General features: G+C 36.2%; 1 protein-coding gene and 1 pseudogene across 2 annotated transcripts; both read right to left on the bottom strand.

Moving 5' to 3' along the window:
• Positions 1-232: 232 nt before the first annotated feature.
• Positions 233-26,059, bottom strand: LOC128567907 (OX-2 membrane glycoprotein-like). 2 transcript variants are annotated; one of them, XM_053565516.1, is made up of 6 exons: positions 25,901-26,059; positions 14,119-14,457; positions 13,063-13,362; positions 5,447-5,546; positions 3,025-3,101; positions 233-387 (listed from the first exon to the last, which is right to left on the bottom strand). In XM_053565516.1, exons 1-6 carry the CDS (start codon positions 25,962-25,964, stop codon positions 365-367), a joined length of 903 nt encoding a protein of 300 aa, XP_053421491.1. In that variant the 5' UTR covers positions 25,965-26,059; the 3' UTR covers positions 233-364. The 2 variants fall into 2 exon arrangements, 1 of the variants encoding a protein (XP_053421491.1); XR_008374953.1 differs by lacking the exon at positions 233-387 and adding an exon at positions 11,366-11,541 and having other exon boundaries at positions 3,069-3,101.
• LOC128568063 (protein Lines homolog 1-like) lies at positions 7,411-10,841 on the bottom strand (annotated as a pseudogene).

Raw genomic sequence — 26,059 nt, 5'->3', positions numbered from 1 at the left:
CTTCAGCTATTTATTCCGAGGCGGTCATTGGAAATGCTGAGGAAGTGTTTGGAACGAAAAATCACTTTTTCCGTTTTCCTGTTACCTGGCCGAGACAGAGGAAATGAGGTGGGAGGTGAGGGAGATGAATTATTCAAATAACTGGGTTACTGTTTGAAGGAGTGGAGAAAGCTTTCCAGTTGAATTTAACCAATGGACACTAAAAAGAAAAAACAACTTTATATTTATTTATTTAATCTGGAATCAAATTATATATTTGAGCCATTAATTCTGTAATGATTTTGTTTTTTTATGATGTGATAGGTTGTTTTCTTTACTGAAGAGTTTCCTTCTGCTTGCATTACTGATGAGGTTTCTTTTTATTTCAACAAGTTCCAGAGTTCTTAGCTTTTTTAAAAAAAAAAAAAAAAAAGACAAAGATCAATAAAAAGTTTACTTCCTGACGCCTTTTCAGCTTTGCCACCACAATCCTAAGACAAGGAGCAGGGACTGAACTTTTATTGTAAGGATGCTCAGTCCTCACAGTCAGCCCCTCCCTTCCTCCCTTCCTCCTTGCCCCCTTCCCTCCCTCCCTCTCTCCCTCTCTTCCTCTGTCTCTCCCTCCCTCCCTCCTTCCCTTCCTTCCTCCCTCTCTCACCCTTCTTCTTTCCTTCCCACTTTATTGAAGTGTGATTGACATTCAAGAAGCCGTACATGTTTAATGTAAAGTCATGCAAGTCATAATGATGTTTCTGGTGGTCCCACAAGGTTTTAATGCTGTAATTTTATGTAATGCTTTTCTATGTTTACACAAATGCTTACCATTGTGTTACAATTGCCTGCATCATTCAATAAAGTAAACTGGTATACAGGTTTGGGGCCTGGGAGCAATAGGGTATATACCATTTAGGTTTGTGTAGGGACCCTCTATAATGTTTGCTCATTGACAAAATGATCTCATGACCAATTTCTCAGAATGCATCACAGTTAAACAACTCATGACTATACAGAACTTCAAGTTTTATATACCTGTGGAGCCGTCTTCACAATCTATGCTATAAACATCATAAACATATCCATTCCATACAAAAGTTTACTCCCACCCTCTTTATTATTATTAGTGATAAGAACATGTAGCATAAGATTTACTCTCTCAGCAAATTTCTAAGTCTACGTTATGGTATTGGTAAACTAGGCATTATAGTGTATGGTAAAGTTCTAGGACTTACTCAAATTTCGTAAGTAAAACGTTGTACCCTTTGTCTAATACCTTCCTTTCTTCCCTCTCTGGCAAGCCCCCTGCAATCACTGTTCTTGACAATCTTACTTGTCATATGAATGGTATTATACAGTATTTGACCTTCCCAAGTAGCACAGCACAGCATGGTGTGGAGACAAAAGTGGGTAGGTATGGTAAGGCTGTTTGGAAAGTATCCAGCCATGTATATCTCTGTTTTTCATGTTACATGGCTGGATACTTTCTGGTCAGCCCTGGGATGCCAACGTTCAAAAAGGTTTCACAATAAGACTTAAATGCAACAGAAAACTCTGGAAGTTTTTATTTGCAAGCATAAATTTTTTTCAACATCTTCACATCACTTTTATGAGATAAATGGCCTATGAATTAAATAAGTGATAACCACAACTGTTACACTCACAGTTAGACATGGAAAGGAATGTGTAGGCAAGTGAAATATCACCATTAACGAAAAAACCTTGAATTAATGAAGACAGTAGCAAAGCCTCCAAATATGGGTTAGCTTAAAAATCCAGAAACATTCCTAAATCACTAATATCCAGCTAGGAAAGTTCATTAAAAAATAAAGTACTATTAGTTATATTGAAGAAATTAAAAGTACCAAGGAATTAACAAAAATGACACAAATTTTCTGACAAAGAAAAAATTTTTAAATGTTCCTGAAACTCATTCAGAAAGACTTAAATAAATGGATAACATATTTATGGGTAGAACCAATTACGCTATAAAGATATCAATATTCCAAAAAATTAATCTATAAAATCAATGAAAGACTAACCAAAATTCCAGCTATATGTTTTTAGGAACTTAATAAATTTATTCCATGATTGCATGTGCGTGTGTGTGGTGTACGTGGGTGTGTAGCCTTTGTTTGTGTGTTTTTGAATAGATGAATGAATTTAAAAAATAAAAAAGGGATATCTCTTCCTAATAAATTTTAATTCACAACAAAAAGACCATATACTAAAAACTCTGTGTAGTTATGAGGAAACAGAAACGTAAACAATGTAACGAAAGTTCTATCCGAGAGAATTGAAAACAACTCATGGGTGAGGGAAGAACAGATTGTATGGTAGCTGATGCTTGAAAATCTGGATAGTATAACAGAAATTACTCTACATATCAACCCTACGCTTAGGCTTAAAGACACAAATATGAAATAGAAAAATATGAGGATGTTGTTGCAAACTTAGATGAAGTTTGTTTTAATATCACCAACTCAAAGGTGTAGGTTAAAAAATTGATGTGTGTAATAATGTTAAAGTACTAAAGATTGATGTTTCCTAACGATATAACTGAGAAATTTAATAAAGTGATGCTAAATAGAAAGAAGTAATCGGTATCTAGTATGTAAAGAATCTGAGATATAAAAGTATTCTGCAAATATGAATAGCCAACCTGAAATTACTTATGGATAAGACTTTCACAGAAGGAAAAACCTAAATGGCTAATAAATAGATGACTTATTAATAACCGGAAGAAATGCAAACCAAAGCACTCATTCACTTGCTGAGGGTGGGAGGTGTCCTGAGTCAGGGGATGATTAGAAACATTTGAAGACATTCATATTAATATAATTTCAGCTGAAAACATTCATATTAATATAATCTCAGCTGAAACCACTATTTCACAAAATTGGATTATATATTAAGCACATCTTTTGTTTTCATCAATTTTTAAATGACAATTACCGCTAAAGTATGATAGATGAATGATTTAATTTGGAAGGTTAACTTTTAAATTTGAAGCATACACAATGACAGAAAAAAATTCATATGTCAAATTACCTGTTGGGAAGAAGGAAGTGACTTGATCTTCTCTCATGAGACTGTCCGGACTGGGGTGTTCACACATATTCTGTGACCTAGTGATACAATGACATTATCTATCACATTAAGTCACTCACTCACACCATTATGACATTACCATAGATGAATGCCCAAACACTCCCCCTCATGGCAGTATGTGGTAAGAGGATGCTTTGAATAAAAAGTGGGAGATTTAGATTTGAATTCTCTTGAGAGGTTGAAAATATCTTTCAAATGCTTAGTTCAGCATAAAAATACTCCAATTACAGAAATTACATATTATTTCTACTCTATAAGAGTCATAATTTATGACTTGTCCCCTTGAAGAACATATGTCTTATAGTCCCAAATTTATACCATTGGTTATTATCTTTACATATAAAGATATTTACATATAAAGATAATTAACATATTCACTTAAAATGTAGAATTGGCATTTCAAAATTATTACGTTCAAAATAGAACTCTTAATTCTCCTTCCAAAATTTCTTCTCCTTCTAATTTCCATATTTGTAAAAGTTTTCTTCCTTTAATGCTAAAAAGTTTATAATCATTAGGATAATTTTTCCATTTCACTTTTTCCCCACAACAATTCCTTCAGCCATAGCCGGGCGTTGTGGCGGGCGCCTGTAGTCTCAGCTGCTCGGGAGGCTGAGGCAAGAGAATCGCGTAAGCCCAAGAGTTAGAGGTTGCTATGAGCCGTGTGACGCCACGGCACTCTACCCGAGGGCGGTACAGTGAGACTCTGTCTCTACAAAAAAAAAAAAAAAAAAAAAACAATTCCTTCAGCCAATCATGTCATCTCAAACCCATCCCTAATCCCTCCCATCCCCATTGCTACAATTCCAGTGCAGACCATTATTAACTCTTACCCAGACTACCGCAATACTCTCTTTAAAAATCTCATTCTTGGCTTCTAAGAAACCTTGTCTCCATTCTAGCAAGAGCGATCTTTTTCAAATATAAATCAGCTCTTTGTGCTCCTGTGTTTTAAATAGTTCCATGGATTGATATTGTAGATAATAAAAACACTCAATACTTTCCTGCACATGTGGGCTTACCTGATTTGGCTCCTTCCTTCACTTCCAAAGCACTGTTTCAGTTACAGTGGCCTTCTCTTCTTTCTTAAATGCACCAAGCCCATTCACATGTTGGGACCTGAACTAACATTCCTTTTTGTCTGGAACACTCTTCACCAGGAATGTCACCCACACCATTTTTCCTTAACTCAGTTATTACCTGAAATGTCATCTCCTCAGAAAAATCACCACAGAGTCTCTTTCAATCTTACCATTCTGTCTATTTTCTACATAGTACTTATCACTGCCTGGCATTTTCTAATTTCCTTTTATACTTCAATCATCTATTTTTTTTTCCTAGTAGGATATAAGCTCCTGAAGGCAGAACACTCATCTCTTGTGTGTGTCTCTTTCACACTGAGAACAACACACAGTGATACAGAGGAACCCAAGAAGTATTTGTTCCATAAATAAATGCACAGTTAACTACATTAGTCCTGTAAAGTAAGATCGCTTTTGCCTCATGATGGAGTTGCCAGGTAAACATTTCTCAGGCTTTCAATCTCAGCCTTTTTTAGCACTCAATTGATCTCTCCTCCCACCAGTTGTCTGAAGTCCATCTGCTCTGTCCTATAAAAATCTGTCCTCAATGAAGAATGTTAAACTAAATTTACCAAAGCATAGATGGTTATTAACAGCCTATCTTTATAAAATTCCCATGCAAAGTTGTTATTTTAAAAGGATATATCCTTGAATTGAAGAACTTACCAAGCATATGGATAAAATTTTTTTTTTTTTATTGTTGGGGATTCATTGAGGGTACAATCAGCCAGGTTACACTAATTGCATTTGTTAGGTAAAGTCCCTCTTGCAATCATGTCTTGCCCCCGGAAGGTGTGGCACACACCAAGGCCCCACCCCCCTCCCTTAAAACATTTTGTTGTTGTTGTTTTTATTTTATTTATTTTTATTTATTTATTTTTTTTGAGACAGAGCCTCAAGCTGTCACCCTGGGTGGAGTGCTGTGGCATTACAGCTCACAGCAACCTCCAACTCCTGGGCTCAAGAGAGTCTCCTGCCTCTGCCTCCCAAGTAGCTGGGACTACAGGCACCTGCCACAACACCTGACAATTTTTTGGTTGCAGCCATCATTATTGTTTGGCAGGCCCCCAGGCTGGATTTGAACCCGCCAGCTCAGGTGTATGTGGCTGGCGCTTTAGCCACTTAAGCCACAGGCGCCGAGCCTTGGATAAATTTTTTTAAGATGACTCTTTTCAAGTTAGATTTTGCCAGAGCCTTTGGAATTTTAAATACATATATAATTGAAACTAGTCCTGTTTTATCTATCTTCTCTATCACAAACAGGTAATAATACAACTTACTTTTTCTTTCTCAACCCACTATAGAGACAGAGGATGGCAACAAATGAAACACACAACAAAGCTGTGAGTATAACAACTAAAGGTACATGAATAGAAGAACCTGAAAAACATAAATCAGAAACATGTTTTTTGTGACTATACTTATTTTATACAGCATACTGCTATCTTGATACTATTAATCTTCAATGCTCTTTTAATTTGTCATTACTTCATTGACATTAAAATCGATACTATATAATTTATATTCTGCTTTATTAAAAATATCTTAATGGTATTTGAGTACCTACATGTTCTTCAAAGATTAATATACATAATATTTAATATGATTGTATCATGCTCAAGAATAAGAAAAAAGATATAACTATTTAAATTTTCATCATAGGAAAATTGTTAAGAAAAATATACTCACTTGATGACTTTATTATTAAAATGGAATTTCCAAAGATTCAGCAATAATAGCAAAACATAAATTTCTAATAATAATAAATACCTAAGCAATATGATTTAATAAGGTCTATTTACCTTAATTGGGTAAGTACAGTCATAAGGTACAGACAGGAAAATGGAGCCTCTGTGACGTTAAGAAAATTACCCAAAGATTCACAGTGATTATATGGAAAACCTGTTTGAAATAATGTTTAGAAAATATCCCAGATGATATAAAGAAAAGAAAAAGAAATGTAAACATTAAAAAGGAAGAATAAATAAAATTCAAATCTAGATGTTTTAATGGCCAACTAATTGAAGGTTTGTTTTTGGAGACTACAACATGAGAAAATATTCAAAATTGAAGGAGTCTCAAGATTTAATAAAATCAATAAGTGTCCATCACATTAAAGGATAAAACAAACTAAAAATTGCACTAGAATAAAGAAGAGAACATGCTATCTTACTGAAGAGAAAATACAATAGGATGTTATCACAATTATCAGATTAACATTTGACTTCTCATCAGAAAAACGTAGATGGTCAAAGAAAATGGAGAAATACTCTAGAAGTTCTGAGGGCAGACAGATAGTTAACCTAAAATTATACAACTATCAATCACATGCAAGAGCACACAAGTAGGACAGATCCTGTGACCTGTTAACATGATCACCACAGTCAAAGGGAAAATGGCTATTGTTCTTTTTTTTTTTTTAAGGATATTTGAGATCGTTTTAATGACAGACTTACCAGTACAACACAGTTGCCACTCACATTACATAAACCCAATAAATATACAAAAAATTAAATTTACTGCTTCCTCTCAAAAAGACAGAATTATTCATATCACAATTTCAAATGGGAAGTTACCTGGTGATTAAAACTTTTAAAAAATGAACCATGTTCATAGAGCAGACCATGTATAATAACTTTTCCAAAAACCTGCAACAATGTTACTTTTTTTTAATATATCACCTTATTAAATCCTTCAGAAGTAAATAATAACTGAACTGGATTAGCATCTCCCCTAAATTCAAGTCCATCCAGCATTTGTGAATTGTCATTCACATTGTCATTGTCATTTAGACAAGGAACACTGATGATCACTGGCAGCCATGAGAAGGTAAAAAAGAGGCAGGGATGGACTCTTCTCCAGAGCCTGAGAGCACAGTCCTGCCGACACCTTGCTTTTAGACTTCTAGCCTCCAGAACCAGGGCAGAATCAATTTCAGGTATTTGAAGAAGCCAAATGTGTGGTGAATTGTTGCCACAGCCCCCCGACACCCTGAAATGTGTGGTGAATTGTTGACACAGCCCCAGGAAATTAATATAGTAACTATCCCAAATTTGGGGTAAATTTTATTTGCCATAAATTTCAAGTGGTATACTGTATGTTTTCTAGTCACTAGGCTGCTTTTAAATAAGGCAAAAAGAACTTGATTTAGAAAACTCCTTTGAGTGATTTTTTATGCTATTATCTCATCGAGGCAAAATTCATATTAAAGAAAAATAATTCCTAGAAATAATATACCATGGTTTTACAAAGGGCCCCTACTTTTATTACCTATTACCTCTACATATTTTAAAAATTTCAAAAGTGCAGTTGGATTATATGGGAATGGATTTTTCTTTTGTAAACAGTAAATGGCAACTTGTAGCTCTTTGAAGAATTTTACTGTTCTGTAAGATATTCCCACTTCCGAGACAGTTTTATTGGGATTACTTCACAGTCAACCGAGAACGAAGTAATAAATTCATTTGGAACCAGAGACCTTGATTGAGGGTCTAGGCTAAGTTCTTTTTTATCTCTACTTGTCCCAGCTGCATCCTGAGTTTTCTTAATTGCATCTTGGTGTAAAGATGTCTGTTTACTGTTAGCTAAACATTGGTCTGTGGGGTCCACTTCAGAATTATCAGAGCCGTCATAATCTAGCAGACTTTGAGAAACCTGGGGAGAAGACAGACTATGAGCCTGTGTAATGTGGGTCTCTCTGGGCATCACAACCTGGCTCAGTGATTCAGAAGAAGCATCAGAAGCCCAAGAGTCCCAAGCATAAGTATGTACATGATTATCAAGAACAGTCAAGTAATGAGGTGCTGTTTGGTTAGTGCTTCTGTCTTGGACAAGTGAGGAGACACAATTACAGATGTTTATGTCATATTTAGATTCAGTTGCATCAAAGTACTTGGAAATACCCTGTTTACCCGAAAATAAGACAGTGTCTTATTTTAAGGTGTGCTCCCAAAGATGTGCTAGGTCTTATTTTCAGGGGACGTCTTATCTTTCCTGTAAGTAGGTCTTATTTTTGGAGGATGTCTTATTTTCGGGGAAACGGGTAGTAAAAAAATCATTCCAGTCTTTTTGCAGTAATTTTAAGTATCTAATGAAATATTCAAGAAAACAGGTTTCTGATGAAATCAAAAAGTCAAGAAGAACTGTAGAATCAAATCCTATATTTTTTAAGAAGAATAAGAAAATATAGTGAGGATTATAGCCATTTTCATGTGTGTGATGGTTCCACATTTCTTTTTCTAGGGTTACGCTTTCAGTAACTTCATATTTTCTGGGCTATTGTTCTAATTCTACCACACAGAGTTCAGGACTGTACTTGGCCCGGTTGTGCTAGTTTGGGGAGGCTGAGAATGATGGAAGGGTACTCTGTGCTGGCCCAAATGCATTCTGTTTTATAATAGTCTCATTGTGCCCAGCTACTCCGGAGGCTGAGGCAAGAGAATCACGTAAGCCCAAGAGTTAGAGGTTGCTGTGAGCCGTGTGACGCCACGGCACTCTACCCGAGGGCGGTGCAGTGAGACTCTGTCTCTACCAAAAAAAAAAAAAATAGTCTCATTGTGTACTAGAAATCAGTTTTTTTATTTAGATTAGTCAGAGATTATTTAATTCAGAGACTGATTCGATGTTCTAAACTGACACGAGATTCTATTTATCTTACATCTAGACTATGTACCGGTCTTTTTACCCAGGACTACAGTTGCTGGATATGTGGAAGAACTGTTAGGATTCCAAGAGATGTGATGCCTCCCTCACATATTCAAACTTTGATTCAATATCATTGTTGGCTAGTGATGCATTTTGGTTCTTGAACTAATGTGACTAAATTAGGGAGAATTTTTTTCCTCACCATTTCTTTGAGATTATGGAAACCAAAAAATGTAGATTGTGTAAAAGTATGTTAATAAAGTGGAACAAGTCTGCTTACTAAATGCAGATTATTTAATAGTATCACCCCACTTTGACCACAGAATTTTTATGAAAATTATGAACATATAAGACTGGGAGTGGGCATGGTGGCTCCCACATGTAATCACAGCACACGGGAGGCCAAGGCAGGCAGACTGCTTGAGCTCATGAGTTTGAGACCACCCCTGAGCAAGAGCTAAACCCCATCTCTTCCAAAAAATAGAAAAACTAGCTGAGTGTTGTGGTTGGTACCTGTAGTCCCAACTACTCATGAGGCTGAATCGGGAAGATCACTTCAGCCCAAGAGTTTGAGGTTGCTATAAGCTAGACTGCCTCTAGGACCTTCTAGCCTGGGCAATAGGATAAGGGTCTGTCTCAAAAAAAAAAAAAAATGGATATAATACCCTAAGGTTTACTATAAGCTGTGTCACCAAGTGAGATTCTAGAAAAGTCATTAGCTTTTGCATTTACAGATATATAACATGGAAGGGAAAAGTATACAGATGTGTATTTTAGTCTATAATAAATTACTTGCCCTCTGCATGTACATTTTGAAGGAAGAAAATATTTCACTCTATCTTATTACAAAGTCTATGATTTGGAGTATTGCAATATGAATACTAAGATCAGTGTGATTAGTATTAGTTACATTATCTATCTGATTTTGTTATTAAGTTGATTTCACAAAAAACGTATAGCTCTCTTGGGAAATGCTTCTGATTTCTTTTTTGTATGTTTTTTCTATGAACTTCCTTATGTGTCCTTTACATAAGTAAATCTTATTTGATTTTCCCAAGTGATGTATATCAGTCCATACAATTTAATACTGAAATTTGTTATAGTTGTCCTCATGCAGCTTGGCATCTGAAGTGGGACAATCACAAAGACTCCCAACTAATTATGCCTTAACGTTTCAGTGTAATTAGGAAAATGGAGAGGGGGGATGACATTCATTCATTCTGTCTAATTCATTCTGTCTTGCGACAACAAGTGAGTTGAAAAGTCTTAACAGAAAAGTTAACATTTCAGTAGAACAGGTATATGTTTTTCTTAACTTCCTGAAGCCTAAAAATGTAACCCACTAATTTGAAAAAGCATCCAGACATGAAGATCAAGGTATAGAACTTAAAATTCCTTGAACAGGGCGGCGCCTGTGGCTCAAAGTAGTAGGCCGCTGGCCCCATATGCCAGAGGTGGTGGGTTCAAACCCAGCCCCGGAAAAAAAAAAAAAAAATTCCTTGGACAATCAGGCTCAAACTAAAAGTATGTGGTATGTAGAAGAGCAGAGATGAGACCACTACCATTACAAGCTGAGTGGTTTAAAGCTCCATGACATGCCAGAAATATGTATACATATAGTTTTCTCATACAGATGTTTGAGATACTTTCTTTGTGTCTCCTAATAGTTCACCAATATATTCAAGAGCTATCATCTGTATCAAGATAGTCACCAAAAGTCTATGCTAGAAGATAAAGGAATTAGAGCATTTCAAACCACCCTGATGAATTAGTAAAAGTGTACAAAGGCAGAACTTAAGTAAGGGCCTCCCAACTCTGTGAAGGAACAGGTTTAGCTAAAATAATAATAATAATCAGCCACTGTTCCCTCATTTGCTTGATGATAGTCACTGTCCCTTTGTTTGTTTCTCTATAATTGCTACTCTAGAGGGGACAGCTGGTAGTTATAAAGATTCTTAACTATTCTCCACAGAAAACACCAACTGTTTGGAACCGAGGGGTTATTTTTGAGGTATCTTCTAGATCCTGCATTGACTGACCCACCCAGGCCAAGGAACTGACCCAACTGGCCTTGACCCCCACCAGGGAACTTTACTCCAGTAGATTGGCTAACACACCAAGACTGATGGTTTTGCCCTGAACTCAACCAATTAGCAGATCTTGATTGCCTAACCCTCTACCCACCAAACTATCTTTAAAACCTCTGCACCCCCAATTCTTGGGGAGGTGGGTTTGAGAAATTCCTCTTGTCCCCCCACTTATCACTATAAGGAATAAACTTTTTCTCGGCTATAAATCCTGCTGTCTCTGGGTGGCTGGGCATTGGCTTCCTCTTGGACAGCAGACAGATGCACCTGGTTGGGCAGCAACACAATTGCTGTGAACTATAGATGTGCCACCAATGTCTTAACCCTGCTTGAGTTGGAAGGGGAGAATAAATTATTTTTTGACACTAGAGAATGGTGAAGGTTGTTTGACTATTTCTGCATTTGCATAATTTATACTCAAATATGTACTACATACAAAGAAAGGAAATTAGTATAATGAAGAGATACCTGCTCTCCTGTGTTTATTGCAGCACTTGTCACAACAGCAAGGTATGGAATCAACCAAAGTGGCCATCAACAGATGAATGGATTTTAAAAAATGTGATATATGTATACACACCATGGAATACTAGTCAGCCATAATAAAAAACAAAATCTTGTCATTCACAGCAACATGGATAAACCTGAAGGACATTGTGTTAAATAGTTAAATAAAATAAGCCAGGGACAGAAAGTGAAGCACCACACATACTCACTCATTAGCAGAAGCTCTAACAGTTGGTTTTATGGAAGTAACAAGTAGGACAGAGATTATTACAAGCTGGGAAGAGTAGAGTAAGAAGTGATAGGGAGAGATTTGTTAAAGGACACAAAATCCCAGCTAGATAGAAGCAATAAGGCTGGGCACGGTGGCTCACACCTGTAATCCTAGCACTCTGGGAGGCTGAGGCAAATGGATTGTTTGTGCTCAGGAGTTCAAGACCAGCCTAAGCAAGAGCAAGACCCCATCTCTACTAAAAATAGAAAAACTAGCCAGGCATTGTGGTGCCCACTTGTAGTCTCAGCTACTTAGAAGGCTGAGGTAAGAAAATTGCTCAAGCCCAAGAGTTTGAAGTTGCTGTGAGCTATGATGCCACAGCACTCTTCTCAGGGTGACAGAGTAGGACTCTGTCTTAAAAAAAAAAATGAAGCAATAAGTTCTGGTAGTCTATTGAACTATAGGATGAGTATAGATAACATTAGTATATATTTTCAATTAGCTAGAAGAGACGATATTGAATGTTCCCAACACAAAGGAATGATATATATTTGAAATGATGAATATGTTAATTACTCTGACCTAATCATTGGACATTGTATATATCAAAATATCAATATGTACTCCATAAATACATACAGTTATTTTCTGTCAATTAAAAAACATATAAAAATTTTTAAAAAGAGCATGTGTTATAATCTCTAAGTCCACCACTAAAAGGAGGGTGAGGGAACATATAGCTAACAAATTAAAAAATGTGAAAAATGAAAATAAATAATTTGAAATAAATGAAAAAAGAGAGAAAAGAATATTAAACAGGTGAGAGGGGAAATAGAAAACAAACAATAATGTGGTAGATTAAAACCTGGAAATAGTACTGACATTAAATAAATAAAGGCTAAATACTCCAGTTCTAAAAGAGTATTAAGTAGAACATAAAAATAATTATTTAAATACTATTTATTAGCTTCAACTATTAGAATTATTCTACAGGGAAATCATCCTTTTGAATTGTTCTATAACAGAAGATAAATACAGTTGATGTAGCTTGGAAAGAAGGAGGACAAAGAAAAGTGGGCAGCTACGAGAAATGTTCTATGGTGGATGAAACAGGCTTAGCAACGCTGTTACAGGTCGCAGAGGTAAGCAGCAAAAAAAAAAAAAAAAAACTATTGGATGGAAAGGGTGAAGGAATAGTGTAAATGAGTGACAGCAGCTCAGGAGAAACCATATAAGGGAAATCAGTTAAAAATTTGCCACGCAAGAACAGTTTCTCTAGGGAGCAGGACTAAGGTAAAGGCTGTCTTCATTATTTGATTATTTAAATATGCATGTGTATTACACTGACTTAGATTTTCAAAAATAGATGACTTATGCAACCACTTCTGGTAGGAAATTTGAAAGAAAGATAAACATTTCCCTTTATTGATTTATGTCTTCTACTTACATTCTTGTTTTACTGACAGAGGAACGATCTTCTCTTTCTTCCTTAGAGGATGATCCATGTACACAATCAGGTGCTGGAGTCCTAGGGACCTCACAGTTTCCAAAGAGATGGTGCATATTTTAGTGATGGTTATTGTGCCATTTGAATTCTGAGCAGAGAATTCCTCTGGTGGGTTAATTAGGACTTGTGAAGGGAAAAGAGATATTTGAGGAGCAGGTTTTCCCACAGCTGAATAAACAAGGCTAAGAAGATCTTCAGTGTCAGAATTGACCTGGAGTTCAGTTCTTAATTCAGATATAGCTAGGCAAAAAAGGAAAAACAAAATTAAAAATATGATATATAAATATACGTAAATAAATATATGTCATACCAGATTTCCGTGTTGCTAAAGACTGGACTTTTCCAAGTTTTCATATGAAGCCAAAATACTGAAACTATATCCCTCTCAGATAGTTCTCACATTTTACAAAAGCTCACAGTATAATTCCTGGCACCTAAGTATAAGTTCTTTAATTTGAGAGCAACAACTGGTATTTCAACATCTTACTCAACTTTAAAATTACATTATATAAACCCCCAATATTTTACATTTATTGCAACATAAGAAAGGATGTGGTGGTACTATCACCATCACTGAAATCTTTCATTTGAAGACCAGGAAATCCGAAAGTCTTCATTGTTCCTCTTTCTGTCTCCATGTCTACTGTCTCTTCTCCTTTTCCTCTCTTTTCCTAATTCTACAGCAAGAAAATCCTTATGCTATTCATGAATGTTTTCCACTAGAAGAAAGCCAGTGCAATGCAGTATTAGGAAGTTAAAAGAAAGAGGAGAAGTGCTAAATGCTATGCCCAATTCCTGCACAGTGTGAAAATGGGCAAGTTACAGAACCATCACTGGCTTCCATTTTTTTGCCCTTAGTGTAATAAAACACATAGCCCAAATGATCTCCAACAGTTTTTCACCATCTAATATTCTTTCTCTGGGCACTAACCTTAAAAGATCACATCCCCAAATTTCTGTCCCAGCAATTTGACCACACAGAAAACATTTATATACTTAAAATGTTAAGGCAGATTTGTCCTCCATGGCTGCCATATGGAAACACGTTAAACAGACATCTGTAGCAGGCTTCATCTTCAAATGTCACTTCACGAATAGTTATGAATGAGGAATTGGGTTCAATGATCTTGCAGTGTAGCCTGTCTACATATGGTGGAAGAATCTTTTCTCCATATTTATTGCTATAAGTGCCAATATTTAGTGGTAAAGAGTCTTGGATCTTCTGCCAGGTAATTTGCACAACATTTTCTGAAGTTGTCCAGTTGCAGAAAATAGTCACATTTTCTCCAAAAACAGCTGTTTCATTGTTTTTATGCTTTATCCTATGTGATAAATCTGAAGATAAAATCTAGCATTAATTAAGAGAAACATACCTTTATGTTAACCTGACTTCTTGGCTTACCCATGTCACAGCCTTTCTCTCTCTTTGTTATAATTATTCTTTTATTTGCCTGCCTTACCCACTAGAAAATGAATTCCCCTATCATGTTCACCATTGAATACTTTCTAAAAATATTTCTGGCATATACTACTTAATCAATAAATGTTTATTCAGTGCCAAAAGTGAAACACAAATTAACCAATACAAGTATTGTTTAAAAATGTGCTCTTTAGTTAATAGATCATAAGGTAAGAATGCTAAAAGAATTCAAAAATGAGAAGAAAGAATTATCCTGAGATCTTTAAAAGTATTAATCTCACCAATTTTCTGCTACAGTGTGTTAAGATTAGTAGAGACCATAATTTCTTGTTGGTTGAGGGAAAAAATGGCCATAATTTTCCTGGCCACTACATGGTGATAGAAAGGGGCATCCAGTTAGGTTATCCTTTAATAGGAAAATAAAGTGAAAATTTTAATTTTCCTTCTATCTGAAGGAAGGACTCTGGAAAATTTGTCTATGAAGTGACAAATTTATCTATTAACTATGACATAGACAAATGTCAATGTGTGTGAACATAATATACAAGAATAATTAAAGTAAAATTAAAATTTAAAGTGTATCTTCATTCTAGATGGTAAGGTAGAGTTTGCAGGAGATTACCACTTCCACTGAGAATAACTAGATTGATAAAGTGAACTAATTACAAAAGAATTTATTTAAAGGCATCAGACAACTGCAAATCCAAGGAATATTAGAAAGTGTAATATTTCAGAGAGGCAGGAGCATTTCAGAGGTGAGCTGCAGATGGGCAGAAATAACCTGGGGTTATTTTTCTGTTCTTTGTGGATTGGAAGCTGAGAATCAGTAAGTAAAGAAACCAGTAGAATTTTCTGGAATCTTACAGGGATAGAGCAACTGGAGGACTGGATAAATGGAGGACTTTGTGGAACTTCAGATTAATGCTGATTTCTCCCTAACCCTTACTGCTTTAAATGCTCTGAACAGCTGGCTATCTCTTCTTAGCCAAGAATCCATGATTAGCAAAGAGTAGAAAGGAGTGAGGATGAATGGATCAAGCAACTCATGTTTTCGCTTTTGAATGTTTTAATACTGATAAACTTTATATGTCTTAAAACCATAAAGTCTTAAGCCAAGTTAAATAACTTATTTCAGGAAGCAGAAAGCAAAAGGAGTCTCCAAAGAGGTGAGGAGAGTTTTTTATGAGATCCAAAGTTACAAAAATGGCTCCAAGAAAGTTTCCCTAGCCATAAACTAAATTTGTCCCACATTTCTGTCCAACCTTATTTCCTAAAGTCTCAGCTTCTTAGCTGAACATTTAGACAGAAATGTTGTAAAGCCCCATATATCCCCACAAAGTACAGTGAATCAAAAGCTGCGCACTGAAAGAAGAGAATCAACAAAACTGCAGAAGTTACACAAATACCAGACCAAACTGAGCTCCCTCGGTACCTGAGAACTGAGCCTAGTCTGCTGAGATGAAAACGTAGAACCTTGACCATTCGGTTGTGAAGCAAGGTGGCCTCTGCCACTATTCCTATTGTGGTAATGTTCAAAGGATTTTTAACTTTGTTTTAGATTAGACATTTGTTCTTTAATTTCATCAAGAGAATTTTTAATGCTAGTCACAACATTATGTGTCTTTCTTTTAGTCTAATTTGTCTATTAATATAAATAAGACAATTGTTTTGAAAAAGAGATTTTGCCCAATAATCTCCATGGTATATTTATTCCCAAAGCAACTCAATCCAATACATCTTTATAGAGAGGGTAATTTAAACCAATCACTCTTCTTAAAAAAGGAAGTTTCCAAGATTCTTAAAAATTCACTCTTAGAGTGGCAGCACCAGTGGCTCAAAGGAGTAGGGCTCCAGACCTATATGCTGGAAGTGGGTTCAAACCCAGCCCTGGCCAAAAAACTGCAAAAAAAAAAAAAAAAAAGATTTTGGGCGGCACCTGTGGCTCAAAGAGGTGGGGTGCTGGCCCCAGGTGCCGGAGGTGGTGGGTTCAGGCCCAGTCCCCACCAAAAACTGCAAAAAAAAAAATTCACTCTTAGAAATAGGCAAGAGTTTGTCACATTCTGTACAAGCAGTGTGCTTCCTAGAATCTTACATATCTCAGACTCCAAATCCTTTTCTGACTGGCCACCTGACAAGTTCCTGACAAAACATGCCCTCCTAGATGACAGAGACTGAGGAGAGAATTCCCACTCAGACATAAAGCAAACTCAGGGACACGAAAATAAGACAAAAGGGAGACCTCATACAGTTTTTGTGTCTGGGACTTGTAGCAGCATTTGTCTTTAACAGATGCCTGACCAACCAGAAGTGTATAACTGGTTAGGTCCACGGAGTCAGCAAGAATTTTGGTCCTATGGGTTGCTGGACCTGAGTTCTACCCTGTGGTAACCCTCTTTGTGACAATAACAACACAGAAAGACATCAACAAAAGAAAGAATAGCAAACAATAAAAATAAAAGCTATTCCGGGCGGCGCCTGTGGCTCAGTGAGTAGGGCGCCGGCCCCATATGCCGAGGGTGGCGGGTTCAAACCCAGCCCCCGGCCAAACTGCAACAAAAAAATAGCCGGGCGTTGTGGCGGGTGCCTGTAGTCCCAGCTGCTCCGGAGGCTGAGGCAGGAGAATCACGTAAGCCCAAGAGTTAGAGGTTGCTGTGAGCCGTGTGACGCCACGGCATTCTACCTGAGGGCGGTACAGTGAGACTCTGTCTCTACAAAAAAAAAAAAAAAAAAAGCTATTCCAAGAGGAGATGGAACCAAACAATATGAATATTCATACACTACAAAGTACCAAAATATGCAAGTACCAGAGTTACTTCAAGACTAGTCACCCATAAAAAATCATCTCTCCCATTAATCTTAAATTTGGAAGAACAATGATCTTTTACTATCTGATCACTTGGACCTCACAGAGAGGAAAATCAGGAGTCCACTTGGTAAGTAACATATCTTACTACACTGCTGGCTGGTTGGAGTTCCTGATTTTCCTCTTGTGTCTTTCAGAAGAGCAGAGTGGCTTCAATATCTTGTCAGACACAACAAATCATAGCAATGAGGGGAAACTTTCCCTTTCCCCTGAATGTTCCCTGAAACATCAACTCACAATTAAGGCAGTTTAATGAGAAAGGATTTTTTTTTTTTTTACCATCGTCACAGGGAGAAATCACAGAGTTATAACCCAATTTGCCAGTGAAATTCAGATTTTTTTTTAATTTGCCTTTTGTGGAGGGAGTGAGTTGAGGAGTATAGGGCAATAAATGGTTGCTATAGAGGTTGCTAGGAAGATTGCTGGGAGGATGAATAGATAGGAAAGAAATAGATTGACTTGTAAATTAAACTGAGAAACAGGCATTTATGACTTAGATAATTTGGGCCAGGTCTCCTTACATTTTCAACCTTCATTCCAAAAATACATTGAGAACACAGGAAAGGGGAAAAGGAATCAATTGTCCCTTTCCATCTTTCGATCAGTATATCCAACTAATGCAGATAAAGGGGAGCCTTCCTCTGGTGTTTCTTGACCTTGAATGGTCTTCAATTCAAAATATTCTTTCTAACAGGGAGTTCTATTTTAGGATGAAATTTCCTGAGTTTCTTCAATTTCCAGTTTCAGATTTAACATGTAAAGAACTTAGAAGTCATAACTCCCATCATGACACAAGAAAAAAGCTGAACAAACTGAAAATCAATGATTTTTATCAGACTCGTCAGAGAATTGATGCACAGGGCAAGCAACAACCCTGAAATCTAGAAACACAGTGACTACAGAGATTTGCACCTGAGATTGGCCCATCTAGAATGGAAGCCACTGGAGTCACATTTTGTATGACATATTGATGGTAATTTTCATGAATAGCCTGAGACTGAGTGTGAACAAAGTCTTCAGGGCTTGTCTTAGGGAGATCCCACAATTCCATGGGCTTCATCTTTAGGAACCCCACCAGGTTCTCAGAGAAGAGCCAAGAAAAACCACCTCCTATCTTTGAAAAATGGAAAAGTAACCATTTTGAAATAAGTCCAGTGCATTTTCCATAAAATAAAGTTTTTTTATTTATTATTTTTTAAATTTTCTCTACACATGTACATGTGTTTATTTGGTTTCTACTTTTTGCCTTCACAAAATTAAAGAGGCTTAAAATTTAATAACAATAGCAATGTTTAAGATAAGGACTAGAAACAAAAACACATGCTTCACATTCTATGAAGCAAAAGTTAGCATGATACCAAAATCAGGAAAAGACTCAACAAAAAGGAGACCTTCAGACCAATTTCACTCATGAATCTTTGTTCAAAGATAAATACAATTGGAAAAAAAATCAGATGATTGCTGCAATGAAATATTGAGCAATAATAATGCAAAAAAAGTAACATTCACATTGCCAGATAAAAGTATGTCCATCAGGGTAGTGCCTGTGGCTCCAAGGAGTAGGGCACCAACCCCATATGCTGGAGGTGGCAGGTTCAAACCCAGCCCCAGCCAGAAACTGCAAAAAAAAAAAGTATGTCCATCATAGAATGCTTTGACTGTGAGGCTCAATGTGGAGTCATCAGTTAACTTCTTCTTTTTTTTTTTCCAAAGTCTCAAAAAATAGAGAATATTTATTTTTATAAATCAAAATAGAAGACAATTTCAAAAAATAGATCATGCCAAATCTTATAGACATAGAAAAAGATGAAATACTTCAAAATCATTCTACTTCATCTGGATATACATGATATTAAAATTGGAAAAAATATATTATTATAAATGGAAATTATAAACATATTTCACTTATAAATGAGGATGCAGTATCCTAAACAACATATTATTATTATTTCAACAAGTTGAATTAAAAATTATTGTTCAAATAATGTACTTTGGTCAAAATTAAATCCAATTTATGTGAGAATTAGTCACTATTTTCTTTTCTTTTTTTTTCTTTCCCTCACCCATCCCTCCTTCTCTCTCTCTGACTGCTCTCCCCTTCCCCCACCCCCCACCATGTCATTAATTGTCCTCATATCAAAGTTGAATTACATAGGATTCATGCTTTTCCATTCCTGTGATGTTTCACTAAGAATAATGTGTTCCACCCCCATCCAGGTTAGTACAAATGCTGCAAAATCTCCATTTTTTTTTAATGGCTGAATAGTATTTCCTGGTATACATATACCACAGCTTGCCAATCCATTCCTTAGTTGAAGGACATTTAGGCTGTTTCCACATTTTAGTGATTGTAAATTGAGCTGTGATAAATAGTCTAGTACAAGTGTCTTTATAATAAAAGTCTTTTTTGTTGGTTTTTTTCCTTCCAGATAGATGCCCAGTAATGGGATTGCAGGATCAAATGGGAGGTCTAGGTTGAGTTCTTTGGGGTTTCTCCATACTTCCTTCCAAAGAGGTTGTATTAGTTTGCAGTCGCACCAGCATACTGCAGAAACTATTCTGAAAAATTGAGAAGAAAGGAATTCTTCACCAACACATTCTATGAAGCAAAAGTTAGCATGATACAAAATCAGGAAAAGACTCAACAAAAAGGAGACCTTCAGACCAATTTCACTCAAGAATATAGATGCAAAAATTCTCAATAAAATCCTAGCCAATAGATTACAGTTTTTCATTAAAGTCATGTATCACAATCAAGTAAGTTTCATCCCAGGGATGCAAGGCTGGTTTAACATATGCAAGTCCACAAACTTAACTCACCATGTCAACAGAAGCAAAAAGAGACCATATGATCTGCTCAATAAATGCAGAAAAAGCATTTGATAAAATTCAGCATCCTTTCCTAACTAGAACTCTGAAGAAAATAGTCACAGGTAGCACTTTTTTTTTTTTTTGCAGTTGTTCCAGGGCTAGGTTTGAACCCACCACTTCTGGCATATGGGGCCAGTGCCCTACCCCTTTGAGCCACAGGCACCGCCCACAGGTGGCACTTTTTTTTTTTTTTTTGAGGTAGAGTCTCACTATGTCACTCTTGGTAGACTGGCATGGCGTCATGGTTCACAGCAACCTCTAACCCTTGGGCTTAAGCAATTCTCTTTTCTCAGCCTCCAAAGTAGCTGGGACTATAGGCTCCCAACACAATGTGCAGCCATTTTTTTGTTGCAGTTGTCATTGTTGTCCAGCTGGCCTGGGCCGAGTTTGAACCCACCAGCCTCCGTGTATGTACCTGGTGCTGTAACCACTGTGCTACAGGCACTGAGCCAGGTGGCATGTTTTTTAAACTGATTGAAATCATCTTCTACAAACCCACAGCTAATATTATACTAAATGGAAGAAGACTGACAGCTTTTCCACTTAGAAGTGGAACAAGACAAGTTTATCCTCTATTATCACTACTATTCAACACAGTTCTAGAAGTGCTAGCCAATATAATCAGGTACGAGAAGGACATAAAGGCCATCCAAATGGGGGCAGAGGAGGTCAAACTCCCTCTCTTTGCTGACGATATGATCTTATAATTAGAGAACCCCCAACATTCAACCACAAGACACCTGAAAGTGATCAAAAAATATAGTAATGTATCATGATAAAAAATCAATGTCCACAAATCAGTAGCCTTGGTATATGCCAGTAACAGCCAAAACGAGACACAATTCCCTTCTCAGTAGCTTCAAAGAAAATGAAATACCTAGGAATATACCTAAGAAAAGAGGTGTAGGAACTCTATAATGAAAATTTAAAAATCCTAAGAAAAGAAATAGCAGAAAATATTAACAAATGGAAGAACATATCATTCTCATGACTGGGAAAAACAAACATTGTTAAAATGTCTCGACTTCCCATAGCAATCTTCAAATTCAATGCAATTCCCATTAAAATACCAACATCATACTTTCAAGATTTGGATAAAATAATTCTTCATTTTGTATGGAACCAGAAAAAAAAACATGTATCCAAGGCAATTCCTGGAAATAAAAACAAACCTAGGGGCATCAGCCTACCAGACTTTAGGCTATACAACAAGGTCATAGTGATCAAAACAGCATGGTATTGGCACAAAAATAGAGACATAGACATCTGTAACTGAATAGAAAATCATGAAATGAAACTAACATCTTAACAGCCACCTAATCTTTGATAAATCAAAAAAGAACAATCTTTGGGAGAAAGAATCCCTATTCAATAAATGGTGTTGGGGAGAACTGGATAACCACATATAAAAGACTGAAACTTGACCCACACCTTTCTCCAATCACTAAAATTGATTCAAAGTGGATGAAAGATCTAAATCTAAGGTATGAAACAATTAAAATCATTGAAGAAACTTTGGGGAAAATACTTGATGTTATTGGACTGGGGAAAGACTTTATGAAGAAGACTTCAGTGGCAATTGCAACAACAACAAAAATAAACAAATGGTACTTAATTAAATTGAATAGCTTCTTTACAGCTAAGCAGACAACCAAAGCAAACAGAACCACCAGAATGGGAAAAGATATTTGCATATTATGAATCAAACAAAAGGTTGATAACTAGGATCTACTGAGAACTCAAATTAATCAACATAAAAAGAGCCAGCAATCCCTTTTATCAATGGGGAAGAGAGATGAATAGAACCTTCTCTAAAGAAGATAGATGAATGGCTAACAAATATATGAAAAAATGTTCATAGGCCCTCATCATCAGAGAAATGCAAATCAAAACCACTCTGAGATATCACCTAACCCCAGTGAGAATGGCCCACATCACAAAATCTCAAAGCTGGAGATGCTGGAGTGGATGTGGAGAGAGGGGAACACCTTTACACTGCTGGTGGGATTACAAACTAATACAACAATTTTGGAAGGAAGAATGAAGAATCCTCAAAGAACTGAAACTAGACCTGCATTTGATTCTGCAATCCCATTACTGGGTTTCTACACAGAAGAAAAAAACCTTTGTATCATAAGGACATTTTCACTAGACTGTTTATCACAGTTCAATTTACAAAATGTGTAAACAACCAAAATACCCATCAATCCAGTAACAGATTAACAAGCTGTAGTATATGTACACTGTGGAATACTATTCAGCCACTAAAAAGATGGAGATTTTTCCTATTTTGTATTAACCTGGATGGAGCTGAAACATATTTTTTTAGTAAGCATCATAAGAATGGAGAAGCAAATGAAGAATCCAATGTACTCAATCTGATATGAGGACAATTGATGACCTAGTACATGGTGGGGGGGGGGGGAGTGAGGGAGCCAAAAGAGGAAAGGATGGAAGGGGCAGGAGGGTCACAGTGTGAGACACACCTCTTGGAGGCCGGATACAATTATAAGTGGGACTTTTAACAAATGCAATCAGTGTAAGCTGGTTCTCTGTACCCTCAATGAATCCCTAACAATTAAAAAAAAAAAAGAAATTGGGCGGCGCCTGTGGCTCAGTGAGTAGGGCGCCGGCCCCATATGCCGAGGGTGGCGGGTTCAAACCCAGCCCTGGCCAAACTGCAACAAAAAAATAGCCGGGCGTTGTGGCAGGCACCTGTAGTCCCAGCTGCTCTGGAGGCTGAGGCAAGAGAATCGCGTAAGCTCAAGAGTTAGAGGTTGCTGTGAGCCGTGTGACACCATGGCACTCTACCCGAGGGCAGTACAGTGAGACTCTGTCTCTACAAAAAAAAAAAAAAAAAATTAGATTAATGATCCCCTTAGGAGAGGATAGTGAAATGAAGGCATGAATAAGGCTTTGGATGCTGCCAATTATATCTGTTCTTGTTCTCTGCTGAATATATTGATGTGATCACTACAAAAATTAATTAAACTACATACTTTTCTGTAACCTTTCCTGTATGTCTGTTTTACTTAAATACAAAGGTTAAAAATCTTCATGCACCTTGATCCACTTACTCATATTATTATTTTAATTTTTATTTTTACATGTACATGTGTTAATTAGGTTTCCATTTTTTTGCCTTCACAAAATTAAAAAGAATTAAAATTTAATAACAATAACAATAACAATGTTTAAGATAAGGATTAGAAACAAAAACCTTGTAAAGAACGAACGAACATAAATACATTCAGAAAAGGAATCAGACAATTGCTATATTGAAATATTAAGCAATAATAATAATAATGCAAAGAAAGTAACATTCACATTGTCAAATAAGAGTATGTCTATTATAGAATGCTTTGACTCTGAGATTTAGTATGGAGTCATCAGTTAACTTCTTAATATTTTTTTTAAGTATCAAAAAATAGACAACTAATATTTATAAATAAAAGTAAAAGATAATTTCAAAAAACAGATCATACTAAATCTTACAGACAATAGAAAAAGAAGAAATACATCAAAATCATTCTATTTGATCTGGGTACACCTGATATTAAAGCTGGAGAAAATATATTATTATAAAGAAGAAATTACAAACATATGTCACTTATAAATGAAGATACAATAGCCTAAACAACATATCAACATATTGAGTTACAAATTAATGTTTAAGTAATATACTTTGGTCAAAATTAAAACCAATTTATGTGAAAATTAGTCACTATTTTCTTTTCTTGTTCTTTTTTTTTTTCCTTCTTTTCCTTTCCCTCAGCCCTTCTCTCCTGGAGATCTACTCTCCCCTTCCCCCATGCCCCACCATGTCATTAATTGTCTTCAAACCAAAATTGAGTACATAGGATTCATACTTCTCCACTCCTGTGATGCTTCACTAAGAATAATGAGCTCCACTTCCATCCAGCTTAGTACAAATGCTAAAAAATCTCCATTTTTTATGGCTGAATAATATTCCATCATATACATATACCACAGCTTACTGATCCATTCCTGGGTTGAAGGACATTTAGGTTGTTTCCACATTCTGGCAATTGAAAATTAGGCTGCGATAAACAGCCTAGTACAGTGATAAGTGGCTGGCTTTGTCCCATAACAATTATTTGTTCATATGTTTGTCTGCCACACTAGGTTCTGAACTACTTGATGACAGATCCAACCTTCCTCATTTTGCATGTTAGATGCTGAAGTAAGTTAGGGAAAAGGAAAATGGACATGCTGGTTTCTTCTTCTATCACTCACCATTTATCCTCAGCACCTGTTACCAAACCTTCAACTTTGGACTACCTGATTGAATGCATATAGTATTTCCCCCAGCAAAAACTTCTTAACCTGAAGTTATCTTTTGTTTTTCTCCTTAATTATTATAGAATGTCAGTTATTACCTTAAGCATGAACCAAACTGATTAGAGGTGAATTCAAATTGAATATCTCTAATAAAGTAATTTTAAATGACTAGACAATAAATAGGACTATTTGTTAAATCTCAATGTATCTCAGGAGTACCTCAGCTTGTAAGTACAGAAAAACCCACAAAGGTTATTATTTAACAACATAAACATAAAAAACTTCTTAATGATCAAAAAGAGACAAACTCAAATTGAAAAAACAAATATGCTGTAGGAATATGTTCACAGGAAATGCTATAAAACAAAACAAATAATAAAAAAAAAACTTCATTTGTTTCTGGCTGGTTTCTGGCCTCTAGTTTCAGATACTTTCGCATGCCTCAGAAGCAGTACCTGTAAGGGTCCTTGGTCTTTTTGAGTGAAATGATAGAGAAATTTTTAACTCATACTTTTTCAATAAGGACTAAATCAATTTCTCTCTCTGCCTGCTTTCTTTCTCTGCCTAGCAGATTTACTAGCAGGCCCCTCTTGTGGAGTTCCCTTTCCATAAACCACTGAGGTGCCCACCAGACCAAAAGGAAATATAAATTATTTCACAATCACTAGATGTATGGACTAAATCTGCCTCTTCAAACTTGTTCCTAGACCCTCAGATGGTTTTTGATAAGCCTCCAGAGGAATAGTGGGGGTATAAACATCAGGCCTTAGGATCAGAAACAGTTGTGAGAAGTCTGTCTTCCACTTTGCCTAGGAAAAATGGATAGAGCATTCACGTTCACAATACTTTGTGAATTGCGTGTTATTACCTTTTTCTCTTGTCCCCCCCTTAAATTCAGGTAGCCACTAGACCTCAGATGGGGCATTCTTAACTTCTTTCTTTGGAATGCCACTCCATCTCCCTACTCTTTTTTCTCTCTCTCTCTCTTTCCTCCCTCTTTCCTTTGTCACTCTCTTTCTCCTTCTAAAAGGATAAAATAAAGTTTATACTTTTATATTCTAATCTTGGTCTAGAGCATCTACTGAACTTTCTGCCCTAACAGAACCATTCTTTCATTCTTTATTTTTTAAGTCAATGTCCAAAGTAATGCTCACATCAATCTATTTGCTAGCTACATGATTGTATAATTGCATGATTAGCATATAGTTAATAAACACAATGCCTGTTCACCAAACTTTACCAAAGTAAATACCCTACAGTTTGGTATTCATTTCTTCTTGATTTCTAGCCACATGCATTTGAGAGAAAAAGTGAACACTTACCATATCCTTGTACCCAGATGGGAACCACGAGGAGCTGGAGAATGAGACGGAGTGAAAAGTCCATGTCAAAAAAGAATTTTACAGCAAAATCTTCCTTAAAACTCAAAAGTATTTTATTTTATTATTTTTTTTTATTGTTGGGTATTCATTGAGGGTATA

Source organism: Nycticebus coucang, chromosome 16 (assembly GCF_027406575.1).
Source record: "Nycticebus coucang isolate mNycCou1 chromosome 16, mNycCou1.pri, whole genome shotgun sequence".
Taxonomy (NCBI): Eukaryota; Metazoa; Chordata; class Mammalia; order Primates; family Lorisidae; genus Nycticebus; species Nycticebus coucang.
Note: the sequence above shows the minus strand (reverse complement) of the source record. Positions and strands in the feature narration are given on the sequence as shown.

What these genes read in the sequence shown, in the direction of transcription:
- LOC128567907 (XM_053565516.1), bottom strand. Translation starts at nt 25,964, where the DNA reads ATGGACTTTTCACTCCGTCTCATTCTCCAGCTCCTCGTGGTTCCCATC. An exon ending in TCTGTCAGTAAAACAAGAAT is followed by an intron (nt 5,547 to 13,062) that starts GTAAGTAGAAGA and finishes TATGTTTTTCAG; the next exon opens with GTTCTTCTATTCATGTACCT. An exon ending in AGTGGGTTGAGAAAGAAAAA is followed by an intron (nt 3,102 to 5,446) that starts GTAAGTTGTATT and finishes TTGTATCACTAG; the next exon opens with GTCACAGAATATGTGTGAAC.